Source organism: Lontra canadensis, unplaced genomic scaffold (genome assembly GCF_010015895.1).
Source record: "Lontra canadensis isolate GAN:19392208 unplaced genomic scaffold, GSC_riverotter_1.0 scaffold3, whole genome shotgun sequence".
In the NCBI taxonomy this organism is placed as follows: Eukaryota; Metazoa; Chordata; class Mammalia; order Carnivora; family Mustelidae; genus Lontra; species Lontra canadensis.
The window spans coordinates 29,467,373-29,486,397 of record NW_022630997.1 but is presented as its reverse complement, the minus strand read 5'-3'; the positions used below and the strand labels follow the sequence as shown (position 1 = coordinate 29,486,397).

Below are 19,025 nucleotides of genomic sequence, written 5' to 3'. Positions count from 1 at the left end.
TCAACTTTTTTTTTTTTTTTAAGATTTTATTTATTTATTCGACAGACAGAGATCACAAGTAGGCAGAGAGGCAGGCAGAGAGAGACCGGGGCCGGGGGGTGGGGAGCAGACTCCCCGCTGAGCAGAGAGCCAGATGTGGGGCTCGATCCTTGGACCCTGAGATCATTACCTGAGCCAAAGGCAGAGGCTTCAACCCACTGAGCCACCCAGACGCCCCTCAACTTTTTTTAATGAAAGAATTCATCTTCTGACAGAGGGGGTAAAACGTTTAACTAGCCCTAAACTACAGTGACATTACTAGAAAAGAAATAATGCTTTTGATGGTCCCACCTTCATCTTTTTCTTTACTCCACGCATGTAATAGTCACAGCTGCAACCAAATAAAATGAAGTATGTTAGTCACTGGGGAGATTTCTAACTCTGATAGCTTCTCAGACTTCGGTGGCAGCCACTGGAGGAGAACCCAGTAAAAAAACTCAGATTTCAGAGTCCCACTAAGAAGTGAAAACTAGATGTGGGCCAAGAGCTAAATTTCAGGTCTATAACTGGTAAGGGGCGATCTAAACTTTAGAAATATCATTCAGAGTCGCCTCGGTGGCTCAGTGGGTTAAAGCCTCGGCCTTCGGCTCGGGTCATGATCCCAGTGTCCTGAGATAGAGCCCCGAGCTGGGCTCACTGCTCAGCAGGGAGCCTGCTTCCATTCCTCTCCCTCTCTGCCTGCCTCTCTGCCTGCTTGTGATCTCTGTCAAATAAATAAATAAAATCTTTAAAAAAAGAAAGAAAAGAAAGAAGTATCATTCAACATCATTGCATTTGTCTCCTCGGCCAAGAAAGGAGCCAGATAAGAGGTTCTCACAGCACTACATGATAATATATGTACTACACCCTTTGGAAACTACTTATTTTTTTACACTGCATACATGCCAGACCCCATCTCACAATTAATTATTGGCAGGAGATTATACAAAAAGGTAAAACTGAAACATTTTAGTTAATTATAGGTTAAATAGGAATAAAAAATAACGACTGTGAAAACACCTACTGCAATCTTGGGCAGGCAAGAGTCAGACATAGCCCCCAAGTCTAGAAGGCCCTCGTGCTAGTCCACCCAGGCCATCAGCCAAGAATATTATCACAGACCGCTTACGGAATGATATCCTGCTCATCTAGGTCAGCAAGGAGTATGGAAATCAAGCCTTACAAGACACAACAGAATAATCCAGAACACCGACCTGAGAACAGAGAACACCATGAGGAACCCAAGAGTCTGACTTACACACTCTTAGAACCAACCAGCAGGCTAAGAAACTTGAAGAGTGCCCCCTGGGCAGAGGTCTAGTGCCCCCTAGTGCATTCAAAGGAGAAATATTTTTTTTTTATTTCTCCCCAAACTATGGATAATGTGCTCCTATTTGTACAGATACTTTATCACTAAGTGGAACTTATCGTGTTGATAAAAAAAATGTGAAAGAGGTAAGAAAAGCCTGACATTAACAACACTTAAGTATTATAATAGGTAATGATCTGGCTATGCATATTAATACCAACTGTAAACTGCCTTTTACTTTGGAAAGAGGACACCTTTTCATATATATCAATATATATGGGCTCTTCATGATTCTCACAGACCCTCTTACTGGCTTGAAGAAAACCTTGTAGCAAATGTTTTAGCTAGTGGGCATGCAAATAAGAATAGCTAGTACTTACTGAGTGCCTGATATATGCCCAATAGCTTAGATTTATTATCTTTTACAATCTTCACACCACCCCTGAACAAAGTACTGTTACAATCCCCATTTTGCAGATGAAGAGATGTAGAAAATCTCACAGCTACTAGGTAAGACTCTGGCATTTGATTCCATGGCCTGTAATTTCTAACCCCTATGTTACATACCACCTCCTAAGTAACATTTGCTGGCTCTGGACCAGCTGTGTTTTGGGAAATTACACATACAAACATCCATACCATATGTGTATGTGTGTGTGTGTGTGTTTATTTTTAATTTAGAGTCAGAAAACAAATATTAAGTCATAACAAGAATAGTTACCAATGTTCACTGTGTGTTGGGCACTGTTGTAAGCAATTTACCAGTATTAATTCATTTAATCCTTACAAACCCTATGAGGCAGATACTATTTTTAATCTCTTTTTCACAGTTGAAGTAGGCAGGGAAAGGGTGAAGTAGCCTGGCCAAGATCACCAACATGAAGATTCAAACCCAGATAATCGGCCCCCAGAGTCTGTACTCCTGTTACATATCTTATCTCTCAAAAATATTTTTTTCAAACTACCTCAAACCACTTCTTTTATCATAGTGTGAGCTAAAGAATCAATACTCACCTCTTTAAGCACTATACAAGGAAAACAACTGTACAAGAGCAAACCAATTTCTAAAGCTTCAATTCAAATTTGTCTCAAAAGATGTCCTTCCCTACCTCAGTACTGCACAGAGCAAGTCAAAACTCATTCTTCACGACACACCTGCCAACTCTGTCAAGTAACACTAAAGTCAGCTTAGCAATTCCTTTCACTACAAATAACCTGGGCTGAACAAACTCACAGGATACATTTAATAAACAGACAAAATGGTGCCTATACCAACTCACAAGAGGCAAAATACACCGAACAAAAAGAACTGTCAATTATCAGTAGCTTCAGGTCATACAGTAATCAAATGAATGTGCCCATTCCAAAGCTCCAAGGAAGTCATATACTGAGCTGCTTGAAATTCAAAAGTGACCTAACTGCTCTGCCTTCATCTTCACATTGCAAGGGCCACCAGGCTCAGAGTTTGGATCTGCACTGTGAGGAAAAAGCCACACACCGTATAGTTAAATCATTCTCAATATGGGGTGAAATTTCAATCTCGGGCTCATTCTCCACTATTGCAATATCCAAGAAAGAAATTCTACAACAGAAGCACAATGAGCACAATTTGATTTTTGAAAATATATTCAAGGCACCAAGCTGGGTATTTAATATTGTTTGCTTTTCTGTAGTGCGGTAGGTTTTTATTTCAGACAGCTAAGAATCCCTTACAGATTAGTCTAATTTGCTAAATTGAGATACTCAGTGTTTTACTTTTCTTATCTGCCTTTTTATGGTCTATCTGGGTGGACTTAATTGGCACATGTGAGCAGATGAAATACCCTCAGTTAGGAGTCCAGATCTCACCGAGTAAATTAAGACTGATGCACACAATTAGGCGCTGGAGCTGGGAATGAGAGGTGTGTGCAGAGCACGAAGCAGAATTAGTCTTCATTTGTGTCTCAGCTTCGTCATTTAAAAGAAGCCAAGATTCTCTCTGAGAAAACTCTGTAAGGTAGTCACTTTTTCTTCTCTCTTTAAAATATAGACTCCAGGGGGCGGGGGGGGACACATGGGTTTATTTCCTGAGAAATTAACTCCCAGAAACTGATGATAAGAACAATCTTCAAATCATTAGGTTTCTTGATCAAAGTAGGTTTAGGTTTCTTGATCAAATTTAAACTTCTAATAAATTCAGATTTTAGAGAACAAATGATTTTTTTTAAAAAGTTACAAGCTCTACAATGTAATCTGGCCTTCCTTCCCGAATGTGCTAAATCATCATCCAAGGCAAACAAAGATCCAATTAAAGAATAAATGAGACAATCGCAGTGCAAAGGGAGCCAGCTCTGGGCAAAGAGAAGGCGGCTCTGGGAGGACAATAAGATGGAGACATGCAGCTAGGAGAGTGGTTCTAGGAGGCATGGCCTCCTAGGAACGGGACCCACAAAAAGCGTGGAGGTGGTCCCCATCAAGTGATGGCGGAATCCGGCTGCTGAAGCAGTGCTCTTCTCAGTCCACTGTACTGACCCAGCCGATAATCATTCCCGCCTTCCCCAATCCCCTTCAGAGTCCCTCCCCTTCCCCCAGGCTTCTCTATCTATGCTCTCTTGGGCAAATTATGTGAGCTTTCTGGGCTCAGGTCCCTAGTTCCTCGGGGTTGTGAGGATTAAACCAGCGAGCCCACTTGACATGAAGCACTGCCAAGTCCTGTGCATTCAGTGATGCTACCTACAGTTGTTCTCAGAGAACCTCCTTCCATCCCCCTACATGCCACCCTTGCTCAGGCCATCAAAGCCTCCAAATTTCCAAACCCAAGAGACTTTTTTTCAACATTTATCCCACTTGGCTTGAACCCTGTAAGCATCTGAAAACACTGACAGCCTTTCTTTTCTCAGTCTCTTTTTCTTCTTCTCTTCATGTATATACAGCCAAACCCTCCAAACCAGGATCCAACTCACCCCTGGCCACAGGGACCCAGTGCTCAAGAGGAAGGACAACAGAGATACTATTTACTCAGATGATTAAGCCTTGCAGTGTGAAGACACTGTGTAAGATTTACATAATGAATGGATCCATTCAAAGTTAGTCACATAAGATAAAGTAAAATTTAAAAAGGGGGGGCTGGAAAGAAAAATCCTTAAGGTTTAAAGACATTTTATTAAATGGATTCGAATCCAGTTATACCAACAGGCATCATGACTACAGACGCAGGTTATACAAGATATGACACAAATCCTATCCCCATCCACACCTTATCTGTCAAGTCTTCTACACTCCCTACAATCTCTCCAAGTCCCCATCCAAGCAACTTAGGTTTTTGGTTGTTTCCATCACAAGGAGGTGGAGGCAGCTATGTACTGATTATTGGCGCCACCTTGTGGTCATATCTAGATATCGCACATTCCACCCAATCCCACAAACGGAAGGAAAATGACATTCACACAACTGTCCTGGCTTCAAATCCCAGCTCTATCTCTTAACAGTGAGATCACAGGCAAGTTGATCAACTTAAACAGGACATGATCAAATGTTTGAACCTCTTACTATAACTTTAATAACTGAAAGATATGTATGCACAGGATCAAAGCCTGGGATGAAATGTAGACAAATAACACAAAAAATAGAGATGTATGTAGTTATTTCATCTTAATGTTATCATAAGTTCACTATTTTAAAAAAACAAGGAATCATCAGAAGTGCAAGGTGGGGAGTGTGGAAAGCCTTCAAACCATTCACAGGGAGCAACTCAAATCGGTTTCACGCTGTGACCTCTGCAGCTTGGTCCCGAGGACCTGATAATCTGAGAAGACTTAGGCACCACCTACTCAAGAGTCTGGGAAATCTACTGCCACTCGCTGAGGTGGCAGTGGAATGCGGGAGGGGGCAGATTTATTCCAGCAGCAATACCAAACTGACTCTGGGCTAGAGTAGGGAAAAAAAGCATTTCATTTTCAAACCCCAACATCCTTACCCACAGTTCTTTCCAACAGCCTCAAGGGTTTCCTCAGTGGGAACACAGTAAGGGCCTGTAATGATGAGGAATGCCACCAACCTCACCTCAGAATCAGCGGGAGCTCAGTCAATGCACCCACGCAGTGCCCAGCTCCTCCCACTCCTGACCTGCAGCCTCAGACGCTCTAGGCTGAGTCCAGAAGATGCTTTCCAGGTGATTCTGAAGCATATGCTCTGATAGGAAGGAAATGATCTATTACGTACAGCAAGTAGCTGAATGAACTAACTTCAAAGTTTCCCTACAAGCCCTCCCCTATATAAACAAACTTGTGCAGGGTATATATAAAGGATTTTAGAGAAACAAATACAAACAATCTGCCAAAAGCCACAACCTCAAAAAGGAAAACAGTATATAAAATCTATTTATACACAACACGTACTTCCCAAACTTGACAGTGCATCAAACCATCTAGAAAAGCTTTTAAATATTACTGCTTGGTAGCCCCACGCTAGCCTTCTTGAATCAGCACCTCCAACGGCAGGGCTCCCAGGTGATTCTGCAGATTCAGGGCACGGCAGGGGAACCTCTGCTTTAGTGTACGCTCATTGCCAAGGAAATACAGCCCATCAGGTTAGCAACTTAAATAATAACGTCTGGCAAACAGAAACAGAAAGAAGAGCTTCAGGGTATGGGTTCAAGTCAAACACTAAACACTAGCCCTACTTGTGCCAGCAGGAGACAACGCGTATTTGGAAATGCGTCCTCTCACTCGGGATGGAACCTGACCTACAGCCCAAGCCCGACCCAAGCAATGCTGACCGCTGCCAGAGAAGGAGGCCAGAGTTGGTGGCATCTTTTGTTTGTGCTGTATCTCAAGGTTGGCAAACAGCTGGCATGAAGGCTGCTGCTTCCCCCAGGCCCCCGTGCCCACAGCAGAGATCACTAATGGACTGCGCCCAAGAAGAGCCCAAACAGGGTCTGTCTCCCCACCGAACAGACTGCCACTACCCAAGATGGGAACTGTTCGGCAAGGCGAGGGCCTGTGCCTGGCCTGGTCTGCGGCGGATGGCTTAGAAGCCAGGCATCTGTGCACACCACGGCGACCACGCCACCAACCCAAATGAGAAATAATGTGCCTCCAAAGCAAACAAGGATTTTCCCTCTCAGTAACCTGCACCCTAAGGTCTATTTCAAAATATCTGAACTACTCAATAGACAAGGCCCTGTGCTAGAATGAATCTCCTCCCCAAAATCTTCCCTGTCTGAATTCATTATTCCCTTCACACTGGACTTACTGGTGCCTGTGTCCCCTAATAAAAGGTCACAAATTCCTTGCTGGAAACCCTGGTCCTGGTCCTAGAGCGCACATATGCATTCATGCAGCGAGAACAAGGAGGAAACAGTGGGAGTTGCCTTCTATCTCATCTGGAAATCAATCAGGAACACTGAGGTAACAAGGACTGCTGATCTTTGATCATCTTGAGGAGAAAGGTGCACCTATGTCTGGTCTAGGCCACCCTGACCTGTTCTGGCTGTACAGACTGGATGAGGTAAGTGACATGTAAGTGTTCACCAGGGACACCTAACGCTCAAACACTGAATGTGTGTCATTCCTATTATTGGCTCCTGGAGCTCCCAGACCCTAGTTTTGTAAAGCAGCAATGTATTTTAAGAAAAGCTGAACCTCACAACTAAAAGCAATACCCTAATAGATACTCTGCTGCTACAAAATGAAAATTAGAAAATCATGGATGTTTTCTAGGCTCTGCATACTAAGGACATGAGTAAGAACCAACAGAATATGTACTTCTAAGAACTAGCTCATCCATCCTGGTACATTATCAGAGGTATGAAAATCAGGGAACACCACTAAGGACACAGACAGCCTCCAAATGCAACTCAGTAAAGAGAGGCAGGATACAAATATGAAAAGGGAAAAATATATGGGCAGTTTAAAACAATGGGTTACAGTTCCAAGACTGTTCTGAGGTCTTGGGCTAAGTCAGAGAAAGTAGGATCCTAAGTGCTATTATCCTATTCCAGAAAAGGTTAAGCTCTAGAGAAGGCTTGATGGGAAATTCCCACTTGGCAACAGCTAAAAACAATGATACATAGTTGGGAGTAAGCTAGAGCTAAGGAAAGAACTCTGACGCTCGAGCTGAGAGAATTAAGGGGTTAAGATCTCTAGGAATGGGGGCACCTGGGTGGCTCAGTGGGTTAAAGCCTCTGTTTTCAGCTCGGGTCATGATCCCAGGGTGCTGGGATGGAGCCCCGCATCGGGCATTCTGCTCAGCGGGGAGCCTGCTTCCCCCCTCTCTCTCTGCCTACTTGTGATCTCTGTCTGTTGAATAAATAAATAAAAAATCTTAAAAAAAAAAAAAAAGATCTCTAGGAATGACTCACTTTCGCTTCTAAGTACCACAATGCTCTTATAATTAACAGGGCTATAACCAATACAAGAAAGCACCTGGCCTAGGTACATATTCCTAAGTTCTAACCATAAAGGAAAACTCATTTTCTATGTTGCAAACTCTATGGGGCTTTATTCTGATCATCTATCATCAAACCACTGCTAAAATAAGGGAGCCTGAAGTCTTTTTTGTTTTTGTTTTGCTGTTGTTCATTACAATTTCAATATGTACACAAAGATCAGCAACAACAAGCAACAAAAAAAAAAGCAACTGGCAGTTCTAAAATGTTCTTAATGCTTCTTAGACCGAGCCTTTTCTTTTACCATCCCCCAAACCATAGAGGACCAAAGGAGATGTCATACAAACATTTCAATGTGTTATCTGCAGTTTAACAGCCTTAATAACTGTAGCCATAAAATTTTAAAAGCTATAGTATTTTGGTGGCAATTAGAGTTATTGATATTTCTGAAATTCATTTGAGATTTTACTGTAACTTCAGCAAAAAACTGGCTTTGATATGGCTTTGGAAGTAACTGTTCTACAGTCTTGAGATTATTAAGAAAAACGTGTTACCATGAATTTAAACTAAACCCTTATTTAAAATTCAATCAAAATAAACCACTTCTGCTCAAGATACTAATACATTTAAAATAAATATTGAATGAGAAGAAAATATTGTTCCATTTACAATCAATATGTTGAGATTAACACTTTTATTAATTCTACAGTTAGTTAAGAGACTGACAGTGCTCAAGGTTCAAGAGTATCCAGCCATATCCTCAAACAGCTCTACAGATATTAAATGTGCGAAATAAAGTTAAAGTTGCAATGAGAAGTAACAAATGTAAGTCACTCCTCAACTATGCTACAAGTGGTCTACCACAGTGTGAGTGTAACAGCTCTCAAGAACCGGATTCAGGTCACAGGTCCTCAACCTCTTTGTGAAAAGAACTATGCCACATCTGCTTTTAAAAGACTAGGTAATGTATGTGATAGTCTGGGTGTGGGTCATCAGTTCTAAACAGAAGGAAAAAAATTATGAGGACAGTCTGCATTCGCGAAGGTCAGTGGAAAGCTACAAGAAACATGATAAATGAGGTCTCCCTACATAGAAAATAAGAAAAAACTATTGAGGACTGGAAAAAGGCCAGCCCGGGAGCAAATACTTAAAAATGAATCCACTAAACAGATTCCCTTTCCCTTGGACCTTCTTAGTGCTGAGTAAGCTCATGTGGGAGGCCGGGGAGGGGCAGGGTCGTGCTTGGTGGGCACACCAGGTACCTACAGTGTCCAGACCATTTTTCAGGGCTCACAAAAAATATGTGGCAACTGACTTCCCAAAGGAACAGGATCACCTTCCCTTTCATCTTATTTGCATCATCTACTGAGTCACAGAAAGAAAAGCCAAAGTCAGCGTCCAGCATCAAAAATGAAAAGTGAAAAGGAAGGGTAGGCGATTGCACGTGAAATGCCTTTCTGGCAGCATGACGGGAGTCTGTAATTCTGCAGGGGACTACTTTCTCAAGACAAGGAAGGAGGGATTTAAGAAAAGAAGTTTATTCTTTCATACACTAAAGCTTAAATTTCAGCTCCTTTTTGGAAGAAAGTCCTAGACAATTACTTTCCTGCATCAAAAGAAAAAAACCAACCATGCAACATACACGACACAGGCCAGTGTTTTCCTTTTCCTGACCCTCCCTTCGGGGTCCTCTTTGAGTGGAAAGGCACACGGCTCATGCTTCAGTCCTCCGCATGCCTCTTGCCTGGGCCCTTCCCCTAATCTCTTCTTCTAAGACATGCCCCAAAGCTGAACGAAGATACAAAAGTTAGAGGCATTGGGGATTAGCTCCATGGGGGATTCAAGGGCTCTGCTGGTTTGAGGAGGCTAAGGCTGCAGGGAGTCCCACCTTTGGGTAAATGGGGGTCTAATACATTAAGCCAAATCTAGAATTCTTATTCAATAAACCTGCAGCCTAAGAGAGAGCAAAGGGCACAATCTGTTTACAACCTGCAGACTGACCTTAACCGCTGCTTATAATAATCTTCATCTCCATCATCTCGGCATCTCACTACTTTCCGACTTCTTCCTCCACAGGCAGCTTCTGCTTCTTCCCCGGAACTTGGAAGGAAGTCATCCCCCATCTCCTGCCCCGTGACTTTTTTCTGCCGTTGCCGGTGCCTGAGCACGGGCTTCAGTTCACAGTCGGGGCCCTCTGCCATCAGCTCGGCCCCCTCGGCCTCCTCCAGCTCCTCCTCCGCGGGCACGTACTTGGACTCTTCAGCCTCAGGGCTGCCCTCCGCCTTCAGCCTCACGTCAGGCTCCCACGGTTTCTTTCCCTTCGGCAAGCCCACCCTCCCCTGGAAATGAAGAGCCCTTTTCTGGAGCTTCTTCATGTGCTTTTTCAAGCGCTTATCTGTTTTCGAGAGAACTCTGCTTTGCTCATTTGGTTTGTTTTCGTGGAGTGCTGTGCTCATTTCCGATGTGACCGAGGCCGGGGTTTTTCCAGGTGCTCTTTTATTACAAGCTTGCTTCTTCCTTTCAAACGACAATTTTGCTTGATCTGCCAAATACTTTTCAAAACCTGATGCTTCGTTGAGCATTAGTTTTCTAGGCTTTTTCTCCTGTTTCTGAGGGATCTGGGTTCCAAAAGGTGTCATCTGGCCCGTGCGGATGAGCTCTTCCCAAGCTGTCTCCTGCACAGGCATGAGCATGCTCCCGAGACAGGACGGTCCCGGTTCTGAAAGAGGGAGGACAGTGCATTGGGCACTAGCAGAAACCTTTCCAAGAGCACAACACAAATGGTCACTTCTCCAGCAAACAGCAACTATGATTAACTCGCATTTTAAAAACATACCATGGATGGGGGCACCCGGGTGGCTCAGTCTTTTGGGCCTGCAACTCTTGGTTTCAGCTCAGGTCATGGTCTCAGGGCTGTGAGATTGACCCCCTCCGCGGGCTCTGCACTCAGTGCAGTCTGCGTAAGATTCTTTCCCCCCTCCTCCTCCCTCCCACTTTACTCCACACCCCACTCGCATGTGTGCTCTCTCTCTAAAAAAAATAAAAATTTTTTAAAAATCAAAAAATACCATGGATGTACAAAAGCATATTGTGTATAAAGAAGAGAACAAAATTTATTATAGCATTCATTCATCACGCCAATTCAATATACTCTGAGTCAAAAAGCTGAATCCTCAATAACTTTTTCTTTTTTCTTTTTTTTTAAGATTTTATTTATTTATTTAAGAGAGAGCTCACAAGTAGGCAGAGAGGCAGGCAGAAAGATAGGAGGAAGCAGGCTTCCCACTGAGCAGAGAGCCCGATGCAGGGCTCGATCCCAGGACCCTGAGATCATGACCTGAGCCAAAGGCAGAGGCTCAACCCACTGAACCACCCAGCTGCCCCTCTCAATAACTTTTTCTAAAATAATGCATTATAAATATACTCTCTATGCAGCCAGAGACAGACCTACCCATATGTAACGTTCAGACAAATGTGTCTGTTTCCTTATCGAAGAACAGCCCCCGAGGAAGCACTCTCCCAAGTTTCCATGCCACTTCTAGTACCAGGACCCGCACAGACTTAAAATGCAAGGAACAGCAAAACTGCAAATGTATAAAGAATCAACATGCACCTGAATAGGTAAAAGTTAAATGTTTGCTCTGCACAATGTGGCTATTTAAATTTAAGTTGAAAACTCAGATCCTCAGACACACTTGCCATATTTCAAGTGCTCGATGAGCCGGGTGGGGCTGAGGACGACCACAATGGACAGCACAGACAGCACTCCCATCACTGCCAGCAGGTCTACGGGACAGCACTATTAGATGTGCGCCTGACAGAACGGAGGGTGTAAACGGGAAGTTCGGTCTTAATAACATAAAGTCACCAGGAAATCTCTGAACTTCATCTCCGGCAGCACTACTTTACCCAGAGCCAAAACGCCGACATAAGTAGGGCTGAGCATGAGGAATCCACATTCCACAATCTACGCTTCTCGCGGTGCAGTAACACCGCGGCCAGTTCTTCACTAAACTTGCAGTGAAGAAAAGTACACGTCAGGAAGTGCACAAATGCCAAGTGTACAGCTCAGTGACTTTTCACAAAAAAACACACTGCACACCCATCTCCAGATCGAGAAACAGAACCTGTAGCACCACCAGATGCACCTGTGACGGCACATCCCAGTCTCTACCCCACCCCAGAATAACGACCCACCACACTATTAACACTACAAACAAGCTGTCCCTGGCTTTGAGCTTTATGTAAATGGAAATGTTTGTACACTTGTGTCGCCTTATTTGGCCCAACATTACACTTGAGATTCATCCCCATTCTTGAATACAGCTGCAGTTGCTGGTTTTCACTGCTGTTAGTATTCTATCACATAGCTACACTGTAATTTTTCCATTCCACTGTTAATGGACATTTGGGTAGTTTCCAGGTTTTAGTTACTATGAATTACGTTGCCATGAATATTCCAATATACATCCATCAGTAATTCGTGTATACATAATTCTTTGGGTATGTTAAGCTTTAGCAGACACTGCCAAACAGTTTTTCAAAATGGTCCTATTAATTTTAAGTTCCACCAACAATGTTTGAGAGTTTCGATGGGTCTACATTCTTGGCATCGTAGCTACTCTAGTGCATGTGCAACGGTACCACTTTGTGGTTGTCATTTGTATTTCCCTACGAACTAATGGACTAGGGCACCTCTTCATAGATTCGTTGACCTTCTGAATAGCCTCTTTTGAAGAAAATGTTCAGGTCTTTAGCCCTTTCCCAAGAGTTCTTTAATACACTCTGGATTCCTGTCCTTCAATTAATACATGTGTTGCAAGAAACTTCTCCCACTCTTCGGCTTGCCTTTTCACTCTCTCAATGTTCTCTTTTCAACAGAAGTTCTGAGATAGCTCATTCATCAAACCTTTTCCTTGACCATGAGCATTTTTATGTCTCATTAAGTCTTTGCCCCAAGATCACGAAAATACTTTCCTAAGCTGTATTTTAAAAGCCTTGTTTTACCACTCACATTTATATTTAAAATCTATTTTTCATTTATTTCTGTACATGGTGTAATGGCCCACGGTTCATTTTACCTTGGTGTGAATGAACCCAGCACCACTTACTGAAAAGATGATACCTCTTCACAGTACTGCACTGCTGTATCTGTCATAAACCAAGTGACCACATGGGGGTGGGTCTGTTTGCTGGTCCCTATATTCTGTCCCACTGGTCTATTTGTCTTTCCTTGTGCCCATACCTCACTGTCTTAATCACTGAAGCTTGATAACAGGTCTCAATATTTTGTTCCTCTTCAAGATTAACTTTTCTTGGCCCAACACATTTTTACATCAATTTCAGAATCAGCTTGTTGATGCCCCCACCCTCACCCTATACTTGCAACTCCAGACTTTCTCTCTCAGAAAAGAAAAACAAACAAAACCACCCACTGAAATGGTCAGAGGGCCAAAAGGAAAACCAGGAGAGATTGGGATCCTGGAAGGCGCAGAAGTATCTGCTGCTACAGACAGGCCAAGTGAAGCAAGGGTGAAAAGGGGCTTCTGGAATAGGGGAAGCAACCACTAATCCTGGGCAAAGTTTTACCAAGGAAGCAAGAGGAGGTAAAATGCAGTAGCAGGTTTTAGGCAGCCAGACAGGAACAAGAAACACGGCCTCTCAGCAGCAGAAAGCCTTGGTCGCAGGCCCAATAAATTCTGAGAGAATGAAATGTTAAAAGTTCATCTAATATTTTTTCTATTGCCTCAATTAATTCTTCATAATAATTCTCCCATGTTACGGAATAAACTTCAAGAACTAGTAGAAAATATCTGCTTGAAAAGCTTAAATGCGAAGAAGCCTTAATCTTTATTTCAAATATTAAATGAGCAGCTACCAACAAATTCTAAACACACACCTACACATACACATGCACAGACCACAAAGATATTTCATTTCGGACCTTATGCATTTTCTCAAAACGTTCTCCAAAAGACACCTATTCTGGGCAGTAATAAAAACAAAATCGGAGCCATAGTATAACCTAAAGGAAGATAGCTTTTCTTAAACAAAAGAAGTGATGATGCTTGGAAAGCCTGTCAAATACATCCCAAAAACATATGTAAAAGCAAGTCTATGAATGCTGACTGATGATGCTGGGCTTAAAAACGTAATTCAATCAGGAAGTTAGTTGTCTCTACAAAATTAACTACACAAGAATGCTAAGCTCCCTAATTTATTAAACTAATACCAAGTGTACACCAGCAGTCTCTAGTACATGGAGTTAAACATTTACTTTCATTCTCCAAATACCCCCTTACAACTTAAGAGATTTGGTTCTGCAGGTGTAGAGAATAAAATCTTCCTCATCTGTTCTAACAGTAAGGCAAAGAAAGGGATTTTTCCTGAAACCCGGGCCAGGACTGAGGAGATACCCTCACCGCTACAGGCATCAGGCACCAATTCAAGAACAAGGAGACATTGTTCCCAGTAGCCTCACCTATATCCTCCTCCTCCAGACTGGCATGGTCTACTTCAACTTGTACCTCCGCTCCTCCAAGGATGGCCTGGAGACGTTTTTGTTTTGCTGTGATCTTCTTTAGCTGTTGTTCCTTGAGTGGTAAATATTGAATATAGAAAACAGCAATGAAGTGATTTATGGTTAAATACAAAAGATAAATTTAAAAACTTTAATCAAGGCAAAATAAAACAAGAATTCCATATATTACTATTATTATAAAGAACCTTATTTGAGCAACTGCCAAAGGACGTGTAGGACGTAGGCCTGAAAGCATTCCCACCTGGCGGGCAGACATCCCTGTCCCCACCCACTCTCCTGGCTGGGCGGCCCAGCTTTCTATGTGCCTGAGCCCTGAACTTCCCATGCACTAACACTGCACTAGGAGGTAGAACTGCTCTACTTAGGTTTCCCCACTGCACACTGGGTAAATGACTAAACTTCTGTTTCTGACCTTAGCAACAGACAGGCTAGGAGGTCAATAGGCTGTAGGCAGAAGAAACAAACACAACTGTTCAAACACCTAAAAAAGCACCTTTGATCATCTACCGTATTTACAACTGTCCTTTACAGTCTTTTATAGTATTCTACCCAATTACTAGACTTTAAAAGGAATATACATTTGAATATACTCTTTTACCCTACCCACCCCAGACCCCACTTTGTCTTGTCTCCCTCTCTATCACCAGAGCTCAGCTATGCAGCGATTCCTAGGGCCTCTCCAATTAACTAGGCCTAAGGTACCTGGTTGTTCTTCCCAAGGTCAAGAATATTTAAACACCAAATACGAGAGTGCGATGAGGAGAAATGCTGAGTATAAATGCCATGTTATACTAAACTGCAATTCCTTTTCCTTCAGTTTTCCCTCATTTAATCTCATTTACGCAGCCTTTCTAAAAAGAAACAAACAGAGCCTTTCTCTCTGAATAGTTTATCTCTAACCATCAAAGGGCTATTTTAGAAAGATAGGAATCTACAGCTGACTTAGACTAGTACGGAAAAGGGCCCAAAGTCTGGTCCTCACCGCCCCTTGAAACCTCAGCCCACCAGAAGCCAAAGGTCAGAGGTCTCTGCACATCCATTCACATGCTCCCGCAAGAGGCCAGATGTCCTCTCTCTGCTTTGGGGAGACCTCAGCTGCCTGAGACCACTGCTAGCTCTGACTTTTGGGCTGCTATTCTGGAGGTAGGTATAGAAGATGGGACGGTGAAGATAAGGACTGGTGAGTGGAAAACAAAAGGAAGCACTGAGTCTACAGACATCACTAGTGAAATTTAAATAAAAGATGCAAGGACTTTACTCACGGCAGTGGGTTAACTGCCTGCACAAGGATATCTGCTCGTCATTTTGGATGGCAGAAATCAAATGATCAAAACCAGTCATTCCTATGTACTCTGATCTATTTTCATAAAGCATAAATTCCAAAAAAATGTTACAAACCTCAAAAAAACAGTGTCATAAGTAACAGATATTCCTTACCCTGAGGCTGTACAACCCTAAGTGCAGATCCATCAGTGTGTCTGGGTGGTGACCATAATACCTAAGAGCAGTGACCATGAGTGTGTGAGGGGTGATGGCTGTGGCCATAGGAAACACAATAATGAGGACAAGCAGGAGCCAAGCAAAAAAACCCAACAAACAAAAAGAAAATTCACACAACACAAGGAGATGGATGTGAGGCCCGCATGCCAAACAGGTGCCTAAGCTAGGTAAAAGAAAATGGCACAGCAAGGAAGACTATAATCATCAACATCAACAAGGCAGCACGCAAAGCCAGCAAGAGAAACTTCTCTCAAGTATGTGTGATGTATGTATGTATTTTAAAAGATGTTCTTTAACATAAGATATTAAACAGAAACAGCTGAAATATTAAACTTGAAAAAGGAACTCAAAATTTTCTATTATAGCTATTTCCTTCACATCTTCTTTTCAGAATACTTCCCAAATATTAAATGAACAGCAATGATGACTTTTTCAGAAATGCAATACTTAATGTTATTTGGAATCACCTTATTATACTTCTGTCGTTTTACTGAATCTAGTTTCCTGTTGATGTCTCTGTTGGTGGCAGCTTGAGGGCTAAGTTGTTCAATAATTTTATTGATTTGCCTTAGGGATGTTGTACATGACCTGAAAAATAAAATAAAATGTCTATTTTCCACTCTGGTAACATTTTTTTGTAGTGTAATGTGAAGACAGAAATGCTACAAAGATGTCCTTTTACTTCTTATTAACTGACAGATAAAAGAAACTAAACCAGAATGCATGTTCTTGTTGCCACATATGCAACTTGAAGAGTTATTAGAAGTTTAAGATAACTGCTAGTGTTTTCTTTGATCTGGTTGATTAAAATCAGGCACATTCCCATTTGTAAGCTGTTTCATTCATTTTACATTTTAAGTGTCTACCCAATTCAAGAGACTGTGCTAAAACAATGTACAATAGTTGTCCTTTTAAACTAAAATAAAATGATATACATTGTTTGGTTCTTCAAGACTTTAGTTTTTTAGAGTAGTTTTAGGTTCACAGCAAAATTGAGAGGAAGGTACAGAGACTCCGATATACCCCTTCCCCAAACACGCACAAGCTTCCTCATCATCAATTACCCATACATGGGTTTTTAAAGCCCATTTTGGAAGTTCACCCCAAGTCTGGAAAAGTACTAAAAATGCTGACATTTTTTTATAAAGTCAGATACCTGTCACAATATTTTTTTTCACAATACTGGAAGACTTATTTGCTATAGCATAATATTTTATAGTGTGAAGAGGGGAAAAACCAATCTCTAACATGATGCTTCTAAAACAGACACAGTAGAATGGTAACTCCCAGTTTTCAAAGCACAAATTTAATCTTGACACTTGTATACTTTGCTATTTGTATCCTTTGTGGATATCAGGACTAAAGATGTTATCAATGCAAGTTACTGGCAGTCTAACCACATATCACCATGGATCTCATGTTCATCCATGAAGTAATTCCTCAGCACTCTGTCACCTAAGCAAGCAGGAGGCACATATCTAAGGTCAGATGTAAAATTGTGTTCCTTATCAGGAACTCAGCTCCCAACACCTAGAATACCATAAGTACCTGCCACTCAGGAAGCCAAGAGAACACACCAGGAAGCTGCTGGCAGAAAACATGTCCTTGAAGTTCCAACCGCCATCTGCACCACAGTGTCCCCAGCCAAGGGTAGCCAATAACTCCTCATTCTTCCCTCCTCTCCCCTTCCCCAGCCATCCCCATCTGAGACTGCACCATTCCTCCCCCCACTCCTTTTCTCTTTCATGCTTGCCTGACACAGCCTAGAACACTGGCCAAGACAGGGCAGACTGGCAATAGTGAAGGAGCTCCACCGTCACCTGCCCCACCCTTCCAGCCCAGGTCCAGAGCTGCTTCTCCTCAAACACATAAATGAAGTTTCAATGGGACTTCATCTTTTCTATTGAGTCAAAAGTAGGACAGAAGAAAGGAAAAGCAAGGAGCTGTTTCACATTATTTCTCGAAATGCAAATCTGAAAAATTATCAAAAGACGGACACTGGGTTTAGACACAGGAAACTGAAAAGAAACTAAAGGGCAAGAGAAAAATGTGAGGGGTAAGGGCGTGATGTGCTCCTGGTGTCTCAAGTTGCACACATCACACCTTTAGGTACACTTCTTCTGAAAACCATTCTGGGCTACTCAGAACACTATTTCTCTCTAGGATGTTATGCATAAACAGGTTGTTGTGAGCTGGCCTGAGACCCTGACTACCACGTTCAATGTTGCTCCTGAGGGAAAGGACTAAAGCTCACGCACACATGGCCGAGGACTGCCCTAACTGACTCCATCCTCCAAATAAGAGGTTCTATAAATCGCCCATATTTCTGGAATACCATAGCTATTACCTGCATTTCTCCATCACATGTAAACACAAAATCTGCAACCAGAGGAGACGGTCCACACTCACGTGAGGTCATCCAGGACTGATCGGTACTCCTTCTCCGCATCAGCAAGCTGTGCCGCACGGCTGGCCTCATGAATGGCGCTGTCCACTTGCCGAAGCACTCCCTGTTCCAGCACGTCCTGGTCATACACATCCACACCCAACCCCTGCAGTTCAAGGGCCTGCGCACTCGGCTCCACCGTCTGTATGTGATGTCTGTTGATGTGCAGCAGGGCCGGCCCTCTCCTCGAAACTTCCGATGAACACCCCTCGGCAAAACTGGATGGTCCGTTAGCAGAGGAACAAGAGGGGAGGCTTTCCTCCACCTGCACGTTGCCATCATGCTCTCGCTTGATTGTCATTTCTTGTTTATCACTGACATACTGACTTTGCAAACAGTCTTGCTCCTGAGTTGGACTTGAGTTGGGGATTCTCACATTTTGCATCCTCTACAAGAATACCTAAAGGGAAAAAAAACGTAACAAACCTTTTTGGTTATAAAGAATTGATATTTATATAGTTTCTTAACATTTTTATAATTAAAGAACACTGACTTCTCAAAAGATCAAGTAATAATCCTCCAATTAGATAAATTCGAGTTTGCAAGTATTACTTTTCTTAAAAGGGCAAAAGCTATATACCTTCTTGAGTTCTGATAATAATAAGTATTAACCAAAAAAAAAAAAAAAAGAAAAAAAAAGACAAGAAGGAAAAAACACAGCATCAACAATAAAAGACATTTGGAGAGCCACGTAAGAAAACTGGCAACCAAAATCTTCACTGGCACCCTAAGAGTCTTTTCCAAATCAACTGATGTCATTTGCTACTTTCCAAGTTAGCATCTTCACTGCATTGTGGCACAAAAGTTTCACAATACAGTGGCATGATGAACTGTGATACACAAA

General features: G+C 42.4%; 1 protein-coding gene across 1 annotated transcript in view; it reads right to left on the bottom strand.

The window, feature by feature from the left end:
- Positions 1-19,025, bottom strand: part of ERCC6 (ERCC excision repair 6, chromatin remodeling factor) — a 70,727-nt gene that overhangs the window by 48,623 nt on the left and 3,079 nt on the right. The window contains exons 2-5 of the mRNA XM_032837765.1: positions 18,145-18,581; positions 16,203-16,323; positions 14,176-14,287; positions 9,696-10,413 (exon numbers count right to left, since the gene is read on the bottom strand). Of these exons, the coding sequence (XP_032693656.1) occupies positions 9,696-10,413; positions 14,176-14,287; positions 16,203-16,323; positions 18,145-18,566 (1,373 nt within the window). The 5' untranslated portion in view covers positions 18,567-18,581. The remainder of the gene's footprint in view (positions 1-9,695; positions 10,414-14,175; positions 14,288-16,202; positions 16,324-18,144; positions 18,582-19,025) is intronic.